The following is a 22,323-nucleotide window of genomic DNA, read 5'->3' as shown; positions in this document are numbered from 1 at the left end:
TATATGCACTGTATGTAAATGCATGTATCTTTATAAATGTATATGTATGTGCGCATGCATGTGATCTGTCACCAGTCTGACGATGTCGGTCACGACAAAACCCGGTCACTGGTAAAAAAATAATTATAAATAAAAGTGGAATAAAACTATAAACGTATTTTTATTATTATAATTAAAATGCAGTTCCACCAAGAAATGTCAGTAGAAAACTCAATATTTTAAAAAGTAATAAATTAATGGCGCCTTGTGAAAAAATCTCTTACCGAAAGGCAGTCAACTAAAGCTGGTGGTAAAACTGTATCCACAGTTCCCATGTCTTTGGAGAATCTGTTCAGAATCCTTCCTGAAGAGTTATTGTTGAAGAACCACACCGTTGCTCGCGTGACGCCTCTTGGAACAAAATATATATTTTAAGGATGCATAGATATATTTTATCAATTTAATCTTAAAATACCCAGCACATACATTATTTACGAATTTTTAATATTCACTTAAATCTAATTTTCATTAAACTAAATAACGTAGCCACTTAAACCAGCTAATTACATGCCTAGACTTCCATATTCCCTTGCCTAAAATTTTCTTCATCTCTGTTGTGATTTGTTAATTTTAATGACTCCCTAGGGGGTGAAATCCAGGCTTTTGTCTACAAGCATTTCGACAAACTCAAAATATTGTAATAAAACCAACTAGTCCAAAAAGAAGTTTAAAAATTGGAAAATTGTTTTCAGGCGTTGCCTAGTATGGGAAATAATACGATCAGATCTCTCAGAATCTTTTCACAACAATAAAAGTTTCAGCTCTTGAACTTCACTAAAAGCAACAGATTGAAGAATTGAAGAAATATGGATGTTTAAACGTAGGCAAAATGACGAATGTTACACAGTGTATAAAGTGGCCACTAAAACTAGCCAATTACAGATCACAAAGCCTGTGGATGCCTAGACTTCTATATTCCCTTCTCTAAAATGTTATTCATTTCTGTTGTAATGTCTCAAAACATGAGTCGGTATTGAGAGATGTTTTTCGTATCCTGTCAGAAAGATGGGAGAAGGTAGTCGCTAGCGATGAGCAATACTTTCGATGCCATGTTTTTTACAATATTTTAAATAATGCATTAATTTTCATAAAAAAACATCAAGAACTTATTCTAGTCCCCAATACATTTTTTTAATACCAATACACTATACATAATCAGGTGCCTTCATTCTTCGATTCTACTGTGGCTGGCAACACCAACAGCTGTGTGGTTGGCAGGTCCGAACCCTGCTTTGGCCCGCAATGCGTAGTCCACTGCAACGTCAGCCAGGAAGAGACTACTAAACACCGCACATCAAAAGTACTCGACACATTTCATTTTGACAGTTCGTGTTGCTGCCCAACCACGCGGTTATTGAACAATTAAAAATATAGATTATAATTTAAACGTTTTAATACCCGGTTTCACCATTTATTTGATGGGTGAGTTGATTTGAGGTTAAATGAGAAAGATGGATTACAATTGAAGTTATTTATTAAATTACACACAAGTTCCATCCTACTATATTATTCAGAAGGAATTTACAATAGCGAGCACTGGCGGTGAGCTGGTGGCCAGGCAACACGAACTGTCAAGATGAAATGTGTCGAGTACTTTCTATGTGCGGTTTTAAGTAACCTCGTCCAGGCTGGCGTTGCAGTGGACTACGCGTTGCGGGTCAAAGCAGGGTTTGGACCTGTCAACCTCAAGGCTGTTGGTGTTGCCCGCCACACTACTATGAACTTAAGACCATCTTTGAAAGATGCAATTGATAGATTGAACACGTAGTTCATCTCGAGGGTCTCTTACATGAGGTAATAGAGGGAATGTTTGAAGGTAATTAGCAGAGGAGATGAAGACCTTGGCTACAAACCAACCAATAATATAATCGGATGGGGTGGTGCGAGTGACACAGTTTTAAATAGTGTATTTGTTGCACAGAAATCCAAAATTAAAATTATACTTGAGTCCCGATACAGACATCTACTGAAGAAATATTCGACCAATCACAACTTATGACACTAAAAGAAATTAAACGCTTAAACAACACTCGCTTACAGATTCAAAAACTATCCTTACTCAAATGAAAAATATAACCCCGACAATACAACACATACAAATAATACAGTAACTAGATCCTCAACACAAAGACAACTTAAACAAATAAAAACTAATACCACTTTCGGACGAAGGGATTTTGAGTATTATGCAATTAAAATCTATAACCTACTTCCAGTGTCTATTTTAATAATGAGAAATCAGAAAATGTTCAAAAAGGCTGTAAAAAAAGGATAATGGAGCTGTGTAGAAGTAAAATGGATTGTCTTATTGGCCCAAACCAATATTGAATAAACTGTTCAACAAGTGTATAGCTTAGTTATGTAGCTTTGTTCTTTCATTGTGCGTTTTGTAATATAAATACGTAGTGTTTCAAACTGTCTGCACATTTTGTTAATTATCTCTGTATTTTAAGTCTTTATTGTTTATTCTCACATGTAATTTTTTTTTAAGTACAAGTGTTTTCGGCACGGGTAACCCAGTGGGGTCATATTATTTTTATTATTAATCCCTATTTATAATGGAAAATAAATCAATGAAATCCACCTAGGAGGATTAACCAGAAAGAAAGTTACAGAGTCGAAAAAATGGCATATTTTAATTACCTGAATAATGAGTTATGCAGGTTGATCGATGAATTAATACACATCCAGAAAAACATAATCAACTTGACCAGAGTTAAAAGTATGACCAGCGCCATTAACCCACTGTAAACATATTTACAGAAGTCTCTAGAAAAACCCAATTCCTCCATGTTGAAAATTCTAGACTCGATATTTAGGGAAGATTGTGCGCCGTTCTCAAAAGCTTTGCTTGTAAATGCTTTGAAAGTTTTTGCGGTGTCAATAACAAACAATTTGAAATCGAGATTTGACAATTCTTCCAAGTTTACCCTGAAAAAAGTAAATACACGTTAAAAACTTGCATTACGCCATTGTTATCTATTCCTAATATTTGAAGCTCCAACTTTGTAGAACTAATATATCACAATGAAATAATTTTGTTTTTTATATGTACTGCTTTATTCTTTATAATTTATAAAAAAATAAAATAGTACAACCCCATACCTAACAAGAACTACAGCCCTACGGAAAATTGTATGCAATAAATGTTTTCTTGACGCGATAAAAATTGAAGCATTAAATTGTACGGCCAAGCTTCCTGAAAATTTACGAAAAAACGTTTGAATAAAAACGGACTACTTTGAATGTCGTCACTGGTTCATACGAATCAACCTGTGATATGAGAGCTATGGAAGATTTCCAGTTTTTTCGCCATGGATGGACCAATGGGAAGAACTGAATGAGAATAACCGGAAAAGAACCTCTGAAGTCACACGCGAGTGAAGTCACATTCAGAAATAAAAAACTTTAAAAAATCGTAGTGCTGATAAAACGATTTATAAATATTGACGACATATTAACATATTATACAATTAAAATCTGTAACCTACTTCCACTATTTATTAAAACAATTAGTAACGAGAAAATGTTCAAAAAGGCTATAAAAAATGGATAGTGGAGCTGGGTAGAAGTAAAATGGATTGTCTCATTCGCCCAAACTAATATTGAATCAACTGCTCCACAAGTCTATGGCTTATGATAGGTTTTTTTTCTTTCATTGTGAGTTTTGTAATTTAAATAATATAGATGTACATAAATTAATTATAAACATTAATACGTCGTGTTTAAAACTGTCTGAATATTTTGTTAATTATCTCTGTTTATTTTGTTAGTCTTCTTTGTTTATTCTCGAATGTAAAAATATTTAAAAAAAGCATATTGTTAAGTGTCCTCGGCACGGGTTAGGTCACATTTTTTTTATTATTAATTATAGTTTGTAAAAGAAAAAATATAAATAAATAAATAAAAATAAAAAATCCATTGGAATTCCTCATTGAGTGGATGAACGAATTAATTATTCGAAATATCCGTTTGGCATCCTAAGGGGGGTTAGCCACAGCTTTTTCAGGAATTTAGGCACTACCCTCCTCCCTCTAGGATGCAAATTCAAAATTCATACACGTTTTTAAAACATTTTTTAACGCAATAATTGTCACCGATGTTCTTTGTCTGTATTTGTTTTCAGTCGAAAAAACGAAGTGGAGGCACGCAGGCCAAACAGTGTAGCCAAACCAAAAATGTCCCGTAAGGCAAAGCAAATCACAAAACCGAAATTAGCCAGTATCTACTAACATATGATTATTCTGGCAAAAATACATCTGTAGGATTTAGGTAGCTGAGGGTTGGAGCTCCTACCCCAATTAGAGATTGACAGAGAGGACACGAGGTTGCTGTTTAATGCGTATTTATTACATGGCGAATAAGATACAGCACTTGGTTGTGTAGCGCGAGCGTAGCAGCGATGATGGGTTGAAGACTTTAAAATATAATAAACTATAAACTTTAAAATATGTGGTTCCAGTTATGTTCAATTTGTTACCAAACAATCTGAGAAATGGCACTACCAAAAGTGACAAGGGCAAAATAATAGACTGGCTATTCGATCAGGAGTTTATATATTAAAAAAATAGAATATTTGTAAATATAGATATATATATATATAAAATAGAATTTATAACTCAGTAATATTCTCATGGATGTTTATGTGTGTATATGTATGTTCATATGTATGTATGTATGTATGTGTATATATGTGTATATATGTATGTGTGGATATGTATGTGTGCATGTACGGGTATAAATATGTATGGGTATGGATGAGGATGATATATAGATATATACTTACATGTAGATATAGATATGGATATGTTAATAAATAATGTTCTTAATAAAATGATTTGTGCCTATTAAATATGTAAACACTTCTGTTTAAAATTTTGGTACTCCGGTTCTGTATTTATTTATTTTTTATCTTAAAATTGCGTTATCATTCACTTATTTTTTGCTTTTTTTTTTTTACATCTTCTAAGTATTTTTTTGAAAGCATAAATTACATGTACTTTTTTTCGCTCCCTATATCTAAGTTAGTAGTAATTATTATTATAAAACCATGTAGTACTATCATATGATTAATTGTAAAGGACCTTTACCGACAAGCCATATTCATTGGCTTGGTGAGTCCTGTAAAAAAAATTATTTAAAAAATGTTTTAAAATAACTAAAATGTGATATTGTATGTTAATAATAAATAAATAAATAAATGTCAAATAAAATAAAATAAAAGAGAGAATTGCATTATACTTATGTATTAGATTCGATAGAAAATGATGACATTGCATCATCAGTCATAAGTCTACTTCAGGGCTGGTATTCCGAACGCGTTTTCAGCGCGCTATAATGCGTATTTAGTACGTAAAAACGCGCAATACCGCGCTATAATTTCGTTTGGAATACCAGCCCAGCAGCTCAATCACTAATAACTATCGACGTGCTTAAAAACATGCTAAGATCACAATGAACAATAATGAACATGCTTAAGTTAAATCGCAGTCATTAGTCAACGCTCGTGTCAGTTTATTTTTTGTTTTCCTCGTAAATAAATACAGTTCGTTTGCGAAAAATCGGCGTTTATTATAAAAAAATAAAACAATATATTGCATTTGCAAAATAGTAAGGAGTATCTAATACAAAAAAGTAAAATTAAATTACAATTACTATGGCGACTGCTTTTCTTGACATTTGGCTTGCCAACCGCCCGCTAAATGCAATGAATAGCATGATAAATAATAAATAAATAAATAAAAATAGCAGTTTTGGAAAATTTTCCAAATTTACACCGGTGAAATTCAAATATGTGATTGCGCAGCAGGATTATACGTCGCGAAACGTAAATATTTTGACTTTTAAAATTGGTTGTTCAAGGATGTTGCATCGTGATAGCGAATACGATAAAAAAACCACGGTGAGCAATTGTTATCACGTCGCTTATTAACACGTTGATAGTTATTTGTGATTGAGCTACTGGTGAACTAATTTAACACGCGTGTGTCATCGATTATGGACTATGGACCCCACACATCAAAACAAACTATCGGCTCAACCAGATTTTAAATATTTGTATATAAACACTTACTGACTTTTCTATGTCTAACGGTAACAATAATTATAACAATACTAGTAATGATATTAAACGGAGAAAGATTTTTACGCAAATACTTTATCCAGAAATGCATCAAAAACACAAACTTATAATCAAAACCTTAAAAACTTACCAATCGCTAAGCCACAGATCACTAACAGAGAATGCGGTTTGTCCTAGAATAAAAAGAACAGCCAAACAGACCAAGCTGAATATTCCCCCAGAACTTTTTATATAAGCTTCGTAGATTTTAGCATCTACAGATCCGATCTTTTGTTCCTCGCCTTCAATAGTTTGTTTAGCATAGGCTTGGTAATCAAAATTCTCAGACAAATCTGAAATATTGGGGGACTCAGTTATAGATTCATCGCTGCTGTCAAATGTCCCCTGAAAGAAAAAAAGTTGTGTAACTATTATAATTAGTGTGAGCTATCACATTATTCCTCGCAGGTGACATCTGTTGAATGTTTAATGAAGTTTCATAGTAATATTACTCTTGTATATTGTCTACCGTTGGAAACGTTTGAACCAAAAGAAAATTTTTAATTTTTAATGATACCTTTTGTCCCCTTTTCCGTGTGATTATACTACTATTTATGTTTTCTTCGGCTGTCGGATCGGCAAAATTTGGATGTGTTCTTTGTAACTCATCGTAAGAACCTTCGAATGTAATCTAGAAAGAACATTAAAAACAATTATATATTTATTTAAACACTTATATATGTTCATATTTAATTAATTTTGAGTTACACTTCGACTGGTGTCGAGGTTACTACCTCATCGTCAGAAATTAAACTAACTTACAATAACACGCGTTACTATTTATATTATAAAATATTGTATGAAAGAGACGGAAAAATGAAAGAAAGAGAAAGAAAGAAGAGAACATGAATCATAACGGGAATATTTTTAAAACCACGAATGAATGAATTTACAATGCATTATTTATACGAGTACAATAAATTAATTAAGCAGTAAAAGTAAACATATGTATTTTTTATTTTTGCTGTTAGTTCATCTAAACTGCCTAACTAGGGAAAGCTTCCCCGTTCGAAGGCAGTAAATTATGTATTTTATAAGTAATTACAATTTTTTTATTATGTATGCTTTTTCAGTCTTAAAATAAAGTAAATAATAAGTATACAATGAAAACATAAATAATTCAAAAATCTCTATATCCTAAATCCTAAGTCATTACTAGTAAAACAAGAAACCAGCTTACGTCCTTCTACATCAGACAACAATTTCTCTGACTCCCTCCGATCAATATGAATTAAAAATGCAGTCAACTCCTTCCTCAGCCTGGAAATCCCACCACATTTCCATGAATCTGGGATAAGGTTATGTAAGGTTATATAGCTTTATAATGGGTCAAAACGTAAAACTACTCTTTTAAGAGTAGTTTAGTCGCCTTTTGCTTGATGCGCGTATGCAGTTTCTGGACTATTCTTAATTTTATGGACCACAACTTAAGACAAAATTCGTTAAAAAACACCTCAAATATTATTTTTTTTAAAACATTTTAATTTTATAAAATATATAAGAATTTCGTTTCAATTTCGTTAAAAATGGTTTGTTGGATAAAAACGAACTGAAGCGACGTACTGTCTACTGCTGTGAGAGGAAATTTTAATGATTTTAAAGTTTCTATGTGCCTATTGTTATTCATCGCGATTTACTTGTATTAATATTATATATCTTGGTATTTTAATGTTTTTTTAATAAGTATTTTTGTATTATTTAATTTAGTACTCAATGTTATTTGGCATATTATTTGTTACTCTTTATCGTATAAAGTGAACGCGGTTGAAATGCGACCTCTTAGACGGATGTGTAGGAAATCAATGTATGACAGGGTTACAAATTATGAAATCAGGCGAGAGTGTAAATCTAAGTCAAGTATAATTCAACAATATTTTGAGTTTGTCCAAATTTTTGTAGACAAGGACTGGATTCAACTCCCTGGGGAGCTGAATATATTAACATATTACAACAGAGATGAAGAACATTTAAGAGAAGGTAATATAGAAGTCTAGGCATCTACAGGGCTTATGACCTGTCAATGGCTGGTTTAAGTGGCCATTTTACACACTGTGTAACATTCACCATTCTGCCTATATTTGAACATCTTTATTCCTTCAATTCTTTCATCTGTTGATGTTTGAAAAAATAACATTTTCAGGCGTTGCCTAGTATGTAGGTGAAATAATTCAATAAATGAATCTCACCAGCATAAATAAAGGTTTCAGCTCTTTAACTTCACAAACATCAACAGGTGGAAGAATTGAAGGAATATAGATGTTCAAATATAGGCAGAATGGTGAATGTTACACAGTGTGTAAAGTGGCCACTTAAACCAGCAATTGACAGGTCATAAGCCCTGTAGATGCCTAGACTTCTATATAACCTTCTCTTAAATGTTCTTCATCTCTGTTGTAATATGTCAAGTATAATTGTTAAGATTAAGAAAGGGTCTCTGAGATGGTTTGGTCACGTGGAACGAATGGACAACAAAAGAATGATAAAACAAGTATACATGGCGAAAATAAACGGCAACTTGAGACGAGGACGACCAAGGAAGACGTGGCATGATCAGATAAAGCAAAATTTTAGGTCTGGTCATGTCAAAAGCAGACAGAACCGAAGGGCATGTATGACAAGATGTATGAATGTGGAATAAGCTAGGAATATATGCCAGAATAGACGTGTGTGGCGGTCTATTTTCTCCGCCTACCCCTACGGGGAAATGGCGTGATGGTAGTAGCAGTTTGTTATCTTGTTCAAAACTAAACACGATAAGCCTTTGTTAAAATCTGAATGTCCAGATCCAATTTCAGAGAGAGAATCATAAATTAATATGTATTTTTCTTACCTTTCCAGCGTCCATAAGCAAGATCTTATCCACCTTCGCCAGCTGCTGAACTTGATGGGTAACCAAAACCACGGCGGAATTCTCCAATAGGCCTCTGATGCAGGAATCCATCAGTGCTTTAGAAACGTGAGCGTCCACGGCAGACAGTGGATCGTCCAGCAGATATATTTCACACTTGCGGTAAACACAGCGAGCTAATGCTACTCTTGCTCTCTGACCTCCTGACAATGACACACCTGAAAAGAAATGTTTATTGTACTTTATTATCATTATTACGGATAACTTATGAAGCGCCATTTCGTAATGCAATACCTCAAGGGCGCTTTATAATGTGATTTTTGAATATTAATTTAATTTCTACTTAAAATGTATAATTTTGCTATAGTAACTGTTAATACCCAAGTGTGCTACTGCTTATACACTGTTTTTCCAAAAACTATTTCAAAAAAAAAAAAACTGAAAATAAAGTAGGTGAGAAGGTTTTCACGGCTACTGTTATCAATATGTTTATTTTTTGGGTAATACTATTTTTGAACTATTTTTTAGGTTTCTTCAGGGTAAACCCTTGAGATGGCTCCTGCAATGGTAGCCGAAACGTCGGAACAAATCCGACACACACGGTATAACCCAAAAAATAATCATATTGATAAAGTAAATCTTTAATTTCTCGGACTAGCAGTCTCTCGACTAACAAACCCCTACCCCTTTCCTACCCACCCGATTCCCTTGTCCGCGTTTTTCCAAAAACTATTTTTAAAAAAAAACTGAAAATAAAGTAGGTTAGAAGGTTTTCACGGCCACTGTTATCAATATGTTTATTTTTTGGGTTATACTATTTTTAAACTATTTTTTAGGTTTCTTCAGGGTAAACCCTTGAGATGGCTCCTGCAATGGTAGCCGAAACGTCGAAACAAATCCGACACACACGGTGTCACCCAAAAAATAATCATACTGATAAAGTTAATCTTTAATTTCTCGGACTAGCAGTCTCTCCACAAACCCCTACCCTTTTCCTACCCACCCGATTCCCTTGTCCGCGTCTGGTGCGTATCGCTTCGTAGGTCAAATACGTTTTTATCTCAATTTTTTTGTAGAGGAGGGGTAGGGGTTTGCGGGAGGGATGCTTGTCCGAGAAATCAAAGATTTACTCCATTTTGAGATTATATAAAATTAAATATTTAAAAAAACAAACCGTTTTTGGAAAAAAAAATGTCAGGATTTTTTTGAGCGTACCATGAGGAATGCTCCTCTGAAGTTTCATGGTCTGGCTTTAAAAAACGGTGTATGGTAGCTGTCCATAATGTTCTTTTTATTTGCTATGGGGAAAATGAGGTCATCTTCTATTTCCTGACTCTCGGAGCTAGGTAATCAGGAATTAGGATGTTTTGATTATTTATTGTTTACGTACAGGAAATTTATAATTCGCCTTCGGCACTGTCCTTAAGATGATAGTAGAACAGATGACAGCAGGGGCGAATCGATCAAATAAGCGATTATGCACAGCTTACCATTATATTTGACTTTCAAAAAAAATGTTTTATATTTACTATGTTTATGGGAAAATAAATAAAAGAATAAAAAAAAAAAATGAAGTGCGTCCAGCAACCAGCCCGTTCTCAGTGAACGATGAAACAGGCCGATCACCTCAGCTTATTCCTCCATACAAAAAGTACACTGTATCTTGTAAGATGATAATTTGATTCATCGAGATGTACAGTCATATTATACTGTCAACCCTTGCTAACCTAGTTGCTTGCCTATTTGGCTCATCCGGGTTCTTTGGTCAGACATACAATTTGATTAATCGAGATCCCAGTAATGGATCCCGAGTACCTACTCAGTGAAGTACGAATGCTGGCTGTTCGGCCCTTTCGCTAACTTCTGAATACGGTGCGAGACACCACATAACAAGGAAGAGCTAGTTCGGTTGTCCGAGGCACACACGTGTTTTGGCCACCGGAACCCGAGATCACCCCCTGTTGTGAATAACAATTCCGCTGCCTCTCAATCTGTAAAATCAGTGCTTGTCAACCCGTGTAACCAACGATATTGTATTTATTTAATGTTCTATTGCTTGTACTGTATGTAGTGAATGAACTGATTCAATATATATCTTCGAAATATAACCAGACGTGTTATAATGTTAATTAATTTTTGTTTGAGTTGATTTTTACCGAACCAAAGAAAAATAATCATTTATATTAATGTATTATGTGCTTTTATGTTGGTACAAATCAATAAACATTTCTTGTAGATAGCCACTGAATGACAGTGGGTATTGGTTTCCAGGTGAGTCTCATATCACCCAACCTTTCGAATACCTAGCGTCAATACGAACTATTGTCAGAATTCGTTTTTACATGGATCGTGTTCCACTTTTAACAGCTTTTTAATAATATAGATATCTATCATACAGGATAACAATTATTTAAAAATAATATATTGAAAACTTTTGAATAAAACTCCCGTTAATCCCCTTTTCTCTTACATCACTTCAAATAACAAACATTAATATTATTATTTTAAATCAAATTTCTCTTCTGAAATTTGTATTACTGCTTAAATTGCTTTAATGAAATTTTATCGACTACTCTAGGTTTAAAATCTTCTCCTTGTATTGCTTTTTCAAATTTTAAAGATTACTTGCCATACCTGTTATTCTTTCTTTTTTCTCTGCTGCATTGACATGTTTTTATACTTTTAAACTACTTTTAATTACTTATATTATATGTGTTTATAAAATCAATATATTGCTGTTCTTACTATAATGTGTCATTGATTTTGAAGATGTTTTTTAAATTGACTTAAATTTATTGTCTTATATTTCACTTAAAGATTCTTCTCATTGTTTCTTTGAATCCCTTAAAATATGTATGTGTATATTGATATTTTTATTTTTTAAACATGTTATTACTATTTTATTTGATTTCTATCTCTGAGCATGTTTATCATTCTTTATTTTAATTTTTAACTTTTACTTTCACAAATTTTCTTCATTTTTAATATTATTTCCATTTATAAATACTAACTACAAACTTTAAAATAACTTTTTGACTTTAATTTTAATTTTTAAACAACTTCCATTAAAGTTTTTTTTTCCTTCTCTTTTTTTTTTCAATAACCTTACATTTAATTACTTTAAAATATGGAAACTTCACTGGTCCATTAGAGTTAAGTCTAACTTTGAAAATATAAAACTATTTAACTGTACTATATGTTTCCTAAATAAAAGAAAATAAAATAAAAAATATATTAAAAAATACAAAAATTACGCTGTAATGGGATGGGGAGTTAATGGAATTAACGATAATTTGTGAATGACCGGAGCCAAATAACGGACCCATCTAACTTGGAGAAGGCGACCCTTGCAGAAAACCCATCAGAGAAAACAATGGGAAACCACTCTTATTATTATTTTCCAAGATATCACTATGAAAGGCAAACGTCATTGCTGAGCAATGTAAGAGACTGTACCGGAATAAGGTGTGTTGAGGAATAGTTCTGGGATCTATTATGGATTAACACTAGGATCTGATATCAACTGATTTCAGCAATACGGTGGTTACTTTTTTATGAAAGGGAGGTTCAAGGCAGTATTATAATATAGTTACGTAATGATGCAACGTGTGTGTGTTTGATATGAGTCTTTGTTGAATATTGACATACCTCTTTCTCCAACAATAGTTTTATCCCCGAACGGTAGCATTTGAAGATCTTTCTCTAACTGGCAAGCCTCGATGACACTCCTGTACCTCCCCTGGTCGAGCTCCTCTCCAAACAAGATATTCTGTATCACACTTGCTTCAAATAGCCACGGCTGCTGACTGTAATAGGATACTCTACCATTCGTGCTCAAATGCGATGTTGGTTCAATGTGTATTTCAGACAAAATTGCTTGAAGCAGTGTGCTTTTCCCAGAACCAACGGATCCAATTATTCCAACAAGCTCTCCCGAATGAACCTAAAAAAGACAAATTTTAAAACAACGAAGCATAATAAATTAATCATCAGAGAGATCGAGAGAGAGATCGACAGCTGCCCATGCGACGATGAAACTCCTCAAGATGTCCCTCACCTGTTGATGCATTGCCCCTTTTTCAGCTTTCAAAGACAACAGCTGGAAGCGCGATGCAGAAGTCTGGGTGAAAATCTTTGCGACATCCCATCGGTGATGAGTAATAAAGAACTCACACGAGAGGTAGTACCAAACATGATAAATATGGTGCAGGCAATTGGTAAAATAAACCAAAGTAGGGAACAAAATGCCGAACACTCTTCTAGTGGAACGGAAGGCCGGTTGACTACTGTCAACAGGCCGGCTTCTCCTGAAGAGTTTTGAGTGGTTTCCTCTCCACATGAGCAAATGCTGAGAAGTTCCTGATTGCCCCACATTAGTATATCCTTCCTGATCCCAACAGTTTAGATAAATTTTAAGAAATTTAATTGCAGAAAAATAATTTAAATAATAAAGCAACCCCTATATAAAAAAAAAAAAAAATTAATCATGCATGTTATTTATAATTTTTAAAAACACGTTGGGGTTATATAAACATATACGTTCAAGTCATACTCGTATTATACCTCGTCAAGTGATTTTAAATTTGTATCCGATATGATTTTTAAATTAAGGTACGACGTTGTAGTGTTTAAGTCCATTCGTTACGCCACATTTACTATATGCATGTTACACGTTAAATTTATTTGCAGCCTGCTGGGCCCTGGTTTACATTTTGCGATTCTTACTGTGGGTAGATACCACATTTTTGTCCCCAGTCCAACAAAATATTACTTTATTTAAACGCATACAAAAAAAAAAAACGAAATAACAACTAAACTGTCAGCGAGTGAACATGTTTTCATAATCCCAGCGCGATCGCAAATAGTTTTTTTAGCGATCAATAACCCACTGCGTCTGTTATCGTATATTATAATAGAAACTACAAGTGCCTTTCCTGAACACTGGATCTGACCCTGCCTGCCGCGAGAAAATTTCCGAACAATAAGGTGCCAGAACCCCAGTACAAGGTAGGTAATTGCATTAATTTGTGTTAGGGTTCGGTGGTAAATATAACCCAATTTCCGCGAACCAGTAAGTCGAGCGTCCACAGTTTCTGCCTAGTGACGCGATCATCCATCGTTCAGTATTTTTGACTGTCCTGCATTTGTCTTTGCCTTTCAATATAGTAGTGTTGTTGTTGTCTGTTATATTTGTGTATGTCAACATTTGGTCACTTTTATGTCACCGTCTTTAATGTTTTCCAATGAATTTTTCTGCACAGTTTTTACCTTCTCAAATTTTGTCGAGTTTTGTCAAAATGCCGAGTTTTTTCCTACAATTTAGTCGTAGGAGTCAAACAAGGTGAGATTATTATTATTATTATTATGGATAACTTATATAGCGCCATTTTCGTAATAAAATACCTCAAGGGCGCTTTACATGGCGATTCTATTGTTAGGTTAATTTAATTGAAGCTTTTAAATTTGTAATTTAATTAAAATAATTTATTTTGTTGTCACGTGCTACGGATTTTTACATAACCGTAACTGTCTTTTTAAATTATAAATAATAAAGAAATCTACATTTTTAATAAATAAAAAAAGATTGATTTCTGTTCAAATCAAAGAACTTACCTTTAGTGATACGTTTTCTAACGCAACAACTTGTTTTTCAGCATCATCTTCAAAACTCCTCCAAAATGCATTGACGTTGACCAGATCCAAAGCTAATTGTTTATTATTTGCAACAAAATGATCATCATTGGTTATCAATTCTTCATCATTCAGTTCTTTAGTTGTATCTTTAAGATTATCACTTTTTACCAAGACTCCATCATTTGAATCCATACTGTTATTAAAATTATTTCCCCTTCTCAAGTTTACATAATTAAGATCTTTTGCCTTATCTGCAGCTTCATAATTAGGAATTTTAATAGTATCTGTGCTCACATTGTTCTCGTAATAATTTTTCAAATTGTTTTCAAGTTTCGACTGATTTGTTTTGGCCTCCTCGTTTGAGATTTTCGCAACTTCTGGTAGAAGCAAAAATTCCTCTATTCTTTTGAGCGAGACATTTGCATCCAGAACTGACATTATTGCTAGGGGAAAGAATTCTACCAAGGACATTTTGATAATGTCATAGAGAGAGTACAGAACAAATATTTTTGGCGCAGTTATTTTATTTCCAAATGAAATGTACATTAAAATGCTAATAAATATTGAAATTTTCGTATTAAGTTTGATGCAACAGACTGTCAAAGCTCTAATGATCATTATTTTCTTAATAAGTGCCATTTCTTTCCTGCAAAAAACATCACAATATGTATCTTGTATACGGAGAAGTGTTTGCATTTTTGCGTATACTAATTTGGGGAAAATTTAATGTTACAATTATTTTTTTCATTCAAAATTACACGTATTTAAATAAAATGAACTTATTAAGGCTTTTTAGGCTATGCCCATGTCAAGCCATAATAACTACCAACAAAACTCGAACTGAACTTGTCAATCTGTACTCTTCGACATTCCTAAGTCAATGACTAATTATTTAAAAAATAGCACTCTACGAAGAATACAGATTACCTATGTATAATGACAGTTTTAGTGACATCGACATACTACATTGTAAATACCATATTTTTATCAGATCAGTTAAAGACATTTTAAATGTATCTCCTGCTTGACTTTTAACTTTTAATTTGATTCTTAATTTTGTCTTTCAATTTTAACTTTTTAATTTTAATTCTTAATTTTAACTTTTAATTTAAACTTTTAACTTAATTTTAATTTAAACTTTTCATTTTAATTTTAACTTTTACTTTTAATTTTAATAATTTGATTTCAACTCTTAATTTATACTTACCTACATCTACTACCTGCATCGAATAATTTATTGTTAGTTGTGATTTTTTTTTACAATTAAATTGAAATGTTCATGGAAGCAGAGAGAGAGGGAGGAAAGTAGATTAGCTTTACAATGTCTTCTCCTTTATATGAACTTTTTATGTAATATTTTTATTTTTACTTTTTTAGAATTAAATTATTTTTCCCCTCTCCTCCTGCATTCATTAGTGTGAAATCTGTAATTGGTCTTACTTTTTAAATTTGTTTATTTGTACCTTGTTTTTTATATAAAGACTGTATGATTTCATTAATAAATAAATTAAAAAAAAATACACAGTTAAATTAATTATTAATAATAATAAACTTAGTTTATTAACAAAAATAACAATTACTTTATCTACTACATACACACTTAGGTAATAGATTTATCTAGATCATGTCTAGTCTGCCTAAATGGGTACAACCTGTTTTAAGGCAGACATTTTTATGCAACAACAAACATTAGTATTACCACCTACTAGTTAGTTTATTATACAGTTATACATAATTAATTAATTATTTAAGAATGTATTTTGAGTAAATTTTCCGATTTTTCTCGACCTAAACTCAGTAACCATTTTTTTTACAAATTTATTAAATTGAATCCGAGTCATGGTTATGCAATGTCTATTAATTAGATTAAATTAAAATGACATGTGATGCCATAGAATAACAATGCAAAAAACAAGAACAAGAACAATAAATAATCAAATTCCTAAGAATACAATGTAAAAAAAAAATCAGATATTAATATTAAAATATGAATTATATTAATTTAGATTCTTACATAATCCAATATACGAAATAAAAGTATCATTGAAATAAACAGAAAAAATATATATATATGAACCGGATTGAAATGATAATTGTGATATGGTCTCTAGAAACTCACTCTATACTTCTACTACTACTACTACCATCACGTCATTTTTCCGTAGGGGAAGGCAGAGAGAATGGACCGCCATACACGTCTATTCTAGCATATATTCCTAGCTTCTTAAAAAATAAAAAAATAATAATAAAAAAATGTAAAATATTAAAGTTAACATCGCACTTCCTCTTAAATACTGTCACAATTAAAAAATAAATAAAAACTCTTTTAATGTACTATTCGTTTCAGAAAACTTGAAAATCTTATCTTAGATGATCTGTCATGTATATGGTTGAATTATTTATCCTTATGTAAGTTCTAAGTTTTTATGCTGACTTTTTAAACAATTTGTGAATTATTTTGAAGTTCTACTACTACTGCCATCACGCCATTTCCCCGTAGGAATAGGCAGAGAGAATGGACCGCCGCACACGTCTATTCTGTCATATATTCCTTTCACATTCGTACATCTTGTCACATATGCCCTTCGGTTCTGTCTTCTTTTGACATGACCAGACTTAAGATTTTGGTATCTGATCACGCCACGTCTTCCTTGGTCGTCCTCGTCTCATGTTACCGTTTATTTTTACCATTCTTTCGTCGTTCTACGTGACCAAACCATCTCAGACACCCTTTCTTAATCTTATCAATTATACTTGACTCAGATTTACACTCTCGCCTGATTTCATATGTTGTTACCTCTGTAAAAAAATACATTGATTTCCTACACATCCGTCAAAAAGATCGTATTTCAACCGCGTTCACTCTTTACGATAAAGAGTGACAAATGATATGCCAAAAACAGTGAGTACCAATTAAATAATACAAAAATACAAAGTGAAAAAACATTAAAATACCAAGATATATAATAATAATACACGTAAACCGTGATAAATAACAATAGGCACATAGAAACTTTAAAAGTTTTAAAAGTTCCCCTCACAGCAGTAGACAGTATGTCGCTTCAGTTTGTTTTTGTCCAACACACCATTTTTAACGAAATTGAGTTAAGTTTACAGGAGTTCAGAGAAAGCCTTTATTTATAAAATATTTTTTTTTTTTTTTTTTAATTCTTTGAGGTGTTTTTTTACGAATTTTGTCTTAAGTAGTAGTCCATAGAATTAAAAATAGTCCAAAAACCGCATACGCGCATCAAACAGAAAGCGACTTAACTACTCTTAAAAGAGTAGTTTTACGTTTTGACCCATTATTTGTTTTGTAGTCGTCGCTCAGTACGCAACTCCCGATTTGAATTCAACTATGCCGTGTTGTGTCTTTTTAAAGTGTAGAAATACTACTGGACTCTTAAAAAACAGGATATGATCACATTTAATGTGTAATTAGCAAATGAATGTAAGTAGCAAATATATTACTTAAAAATTGAATTATTTTTCCATCTGTCAGATTGCCGAAAAAAACAAAATGGACATTTCGTTAATGTTTTCCAGGGTAGTAAATTTTTTTACCCTACTTTGCTCATCTAATGAGTGAACTAATGAAAATTGGACCTCGGATTAAACAACGCCGTGGTGAACATTTGACTGAAATTACCTTTAAAATGTCGAATATCATTTAACATGATATAAAAATATCTGTTTTATGTAAAATAAATTTGCTTTATATTTTATGTTCAAGGTTCATTAATTCAATTACTCTTATTAAATGACTCTTTACTTATCTACTCTGTTGTGTCAATCAATGCTTCCGCGTGCACAATAAAATTTTAGAGAAATTAACAAACTGCTTTTTTTTTACCTTACATTTGAGTTATGAATATATTTTTTCTCATCTGGCAACATTACGCTGTGACTTCACGAATGCGCGCGGCGAAAGAAGGGCAGAGTGGGGGGATTTTCGGACACAGTCCGATTTATTCAAATTTGATTCTACGCTCCTTCTGGACTATTCTTAATTCTGTGTTGTGGTCATTATTTATGCCTATTTCGTAAAAGAAACTTTAAAGCCTTATTCCTGCAGATTTGTGTTTTGGTCTGTTGGACAAAAATTAATTGAAGCGACGAGAAGATTGCATAGTCAATACATTTATTTTATTAGATTTTCCCGAATGACAGTGAATAAATAGGGTTTTAGTTTCAAATGGGGACCACACACATACTCTTTAGATCCCAGGTTGAATGGTAAAGAAACGTCATTGATTTATTTATTAACGGACATTGTCCATGTATACAAATTAAAGGGTTTTAATATTACAATAAAAGAATAGTTTAAAATATTTAAAAAAGAAAAGAAGCATTGACAAACATAAGGGACATCGAGACAAGATCTTGACTATTTATTTAGTGCTCGTTTAAATCGTTGTAAACTTAAACCAAAAAAGTTCAGATCCTGTCTTGAGTTAACAATACGACAAAGACGGGTCATTGGAGAATTAAGGCCATAGTTTATTCTATGCTGATCGATGAACAGTACTTCGTTGTTTCTCAACCTATGAGTCGGAATATTGAATTTTACTTGTCCCAGTAATGATGGAACATCGATTATACCATTTAGTATGCCGAACATATATATGGAGTCCAATATTAGTTCTGCGTTTTTGTAGACTATAAATATTCAACATTGACTCTACATCAGTATAAAAATAATTACCTTTCTCTAGTCCAAGCGTCCGCGCTATTTTTCGAAGCGAGAGATGTTGGACTGATTCAATGTGATTTATGCGATTGACATAGAATGGAAACCAGACCACGGAGGCATATTCTAGAAGAGGGCGAACAGTTGAGCAATAAAGAGTTATGATTGTACGGACATTAGTAAAATCAGAGGATACTCTGTGAATGTAGCCAAGTAATTTCAGTGATTTATTTACTGTATTATCTATATGCTCACTTTATGTCAGTTTATAGTCCAAAACAACTCCTTAACACTGATGGACTTAACTACATCAATGTTGGATTTTTCTAATAGGTACTCGAAGTAAACCGGTTGTTTTGTTCTATGAAATGACATTATTTTGCATTTTTTAATATTTAGTTCTAATTTATTGACTTTACCCCATTGGTTAAAAGAGTTAATGTCTGATTGAAGAAGAAAACAGTCTTGTAAAGTTTGAATTATTTTGAGAATTTTTTCGTCGTCCGCAAAGAGCCAAAAGCGAGAGTAAGAAAATGATTTAGCAACATCATTAATAAACAAATTGAAAAGCAGGGGTGCCAAATGAGCACCCTGAGGTACGCCCGATGTAACATTAGCACTGGTTGATAAATAGTTATTTATCCGAACATTTTGTTTCCTACCCGTAAGATACGATTTAATAAATGAGAGTAATGGATCTCTTATTCCCAAGGCATGTAATTTATACATGAGAATTTTATAATCTACTTTGTCAAATGCCTTAGAAAAATCTGTATAGAGAACGTCAATCGGCTGACCATTTGCAAGTGCTTTGACAATAACCTGTGTATAATCTCCTAGGTTTATCTGGCAGATCTAAATCCATGCTGTTCATCGATCAGTATATTCTTAAACATGGGCGTCATAATACGTACAAACAAATAATCAAGCATTCAATAAAACCCCTTCACAACTAGTAAACATTCTCATATAATTTCCATTTCCCGAATAACCTAAAACTAAAGTGGATCATACAAATTTTTAGACAAAAAGTGTAAAATGTGATATAATATTTTGAAATTTTACGACTCACAATCTGGCTTCGGTGATGATTTTGCTGAAGCAATGTTCCCAGGCGTACATCTTGATTACTTGTATTCCCTGGATGACCTCGTTCATGAGTCTTATTCTATTGTCAGTCATAATAGACGCCTGCATCCTGAACTTGGCACTCAACTTCCCGAACCAACCTTAAAATACAAAGCAACAACACTAATCTTATGAAGTTATATCGAAATGATTCTTCTTCTTCTTATGTTTGTACCCTAGCAGGTGTCTCCGTTGGGAATGACTTCTAAAAAGCCTCTCTGTCTTGCGCCGCCCAGAACTTTTTTTTTTTGATATCTGAGTTGCATTATTCTTTTATATTCGTTTATATTTACTTCAAAGAGATAGTTATTTATTAGTTTAATTCGAAAAAAAATTAAATATTCTATTAAATTTACTTCAATTAAAAACTTTGTTCAGTTATTTAGTTGATATGTTATGTAAGAATCGTGTGATCATTTTTCTGTGGTTCTATGTGATACAACAACTCTTATCTTTGAAATCAACTCAAACGACGTAACTTCGTGATACATTATATTATGTAGCTGTATGATCTGTATATAACTTAAATAAAAGTTTACAAAAAACAGCACAATGAATTCAGTCAGTACTAGGTATTCTCATTACAATTGAAATGTCAACTGGCCGATTGGTACTAGAAATGAATAGTGCCAAAAACGGCAGCGTCGAGCGCCACATGTGTTGCGAGTCAAAAGTATCATCTCAAAGAAAAATAGTCCCTAAGAAATAATGTTTGAAATACTGTTTTCCAAATCTAGAATCTTCAAAGAATTTGTGTAATCAGAAAGTTTACTCTAAGATAAAAATCCAGCCACTGGGTTTTAAGATGTTCAAAATATAGTATCTATACGTATTTGTATGAAAAAATAAGCTGGAGTAATCGGTTAATTCAATGAGAGGCAATGATTTACAAGAAATAGTATTTATTTTTTTGTTTTTATCTAAATAAAGTTACCGTAAAACATTATTATGGATAGTCAAATATAATTGTAAGCTGCGCATAATCGCTTTTATACACGGTTTGCTCCTGTCTACCAGTGCGCAAAATAGAAGAATATCCTTATCGCATCAAAGGTAGATCCATTTACGTGCTCCTCTCCATTACTCTAATATTCCAACTATACTCAAAATTAAATTATATTTATTTTTAAACTATACAGTCTGCTTATTGTTAACATGTAGCACTAATATTTAAGACCGAATTGAAGAAAATCTTCCTCTAAATAATGACAATAAGTACAAACCTTGAAGTGGTATGAAGCACAGAAGAAATGCTACTCCTATGAGTCCAGCAGGTCCTATGTTTCTATACATAATGTACATAACTATTGCACTTTCTATAGGAGCTCTGACTAGCTCTGGGACGAACACACAGCAGAGGTCGAAGCGGTTGACATCATTGGTCAAAAGATTGATGACTTTGCCACTTAGACCAGCACTACTGGAAGAAGAGGACTTTAAGTCCAGTTTCAGTACCTGAAACCAAGGAAAATACAATTAAATATAAGATCTGTCCCTAAATAAGAAGATAAATACAACGATAAAAACATAGATTTAATAGTCCAGAAACCGCAGACGAGTAGGTTTACGTTTTGACCCATTAGTTTCTTTGCAGACGTCGCTCAGTACGCAACTCCCGATTAGAATTCAACCATGCCGTGTTGTGTCCTTTTAAAGTGTAGAAATACTGATAGGAACTTAAAGAAACAGGATGGTATCACATTTCACGTGTAATTAGCAAATTAATGTGTAAGTAGCAAATACATTACTTAAAAATTGAATTATTTTACCATCTGTCAGATTACCGAAGAAAACAAAATGGACATTTCGTTAGTGTTCCCAGGGTAGTAATTTATTTTACCCTACTTTGCTCATCTAATGAGT

General features: G+C 32.7%; 1 protein-coding gene across 3 annotated transcripts in view; it reads right to left on the bottom strand.

Annotated features, from left to right (window-relative positions):
* The window catches only part of LOC148271609 (putative multidrug resistance-associated protein lethal(2)03659), a 59,917-nt gene that overhangs the window by 17,982 nt on the left and 19,612 nt on the right, over positions 1–22,323 (bottom strand). Inside the window, exons 5-13 of one of the 3 annotated variants that reach the window (XR_015825060.1) lie at positions 21,684–21,915; positions 20,405–20,561; positions 14,622–15,288; positions 12,657–12,951; positions 8,991–9,226; positions 6,678–6,791; positions 6,252–6,505; positions 2,683–2,970; positions 264–388 (exon numbers count right to left, since the gene is read on the bottom strand). Coding sequence is in view for 2 of the 3 variants with exons in the window: in XM_088241176.1 (XP_088097302.1) it covers positions 264–390; positions 2,683–2,970; positions 6,252–6,505; positions 6,678–6,791; positions 8,991–9,226; positions 12,657–12,951; positions 14,622–15,288; positions 20,405–20,561; positions 21,684–21,915 (2,370 nt within the window). In the remaining variant the exon portion in view is untranslated. Of the gene's footprint in view, positions 1–263; positions 391–2,682; positions 2,971–3,144; positions 3,511–6,251; positions 6,506–6,677; positions 6,792–8,990; positions 9,227–12,656; positions 12,952–14,621; positions 15,289–20,404; positions 20,562–21,683; positions 21,916–22,323 lie in introns of those variants that run through there. The other 2 variants (XM_088241176.1, XM_088241177.1) reach the window with 2 other exon arrangements.

The sequence above is a fragment of the Micrasema longulum genome, unplaced genomic scaffold (assembly GCF_059751315.1).
Source record: "Micrasema longulum isolate JH-2025_06_02 unplaced genomic scaffold, ASM5975131v1 h1tg002770l, whole genome shotgun sequence".
Taxonomy (NCBI): Eukaryota; Metazoa; Arthropoda; class Insecta; order Trichoptera; family Brachycentridae; genus Micrasema; species Micrasema longulum.
This window is presented reverse-complemented; position numbering and strand designations above follow the sequence as displayed.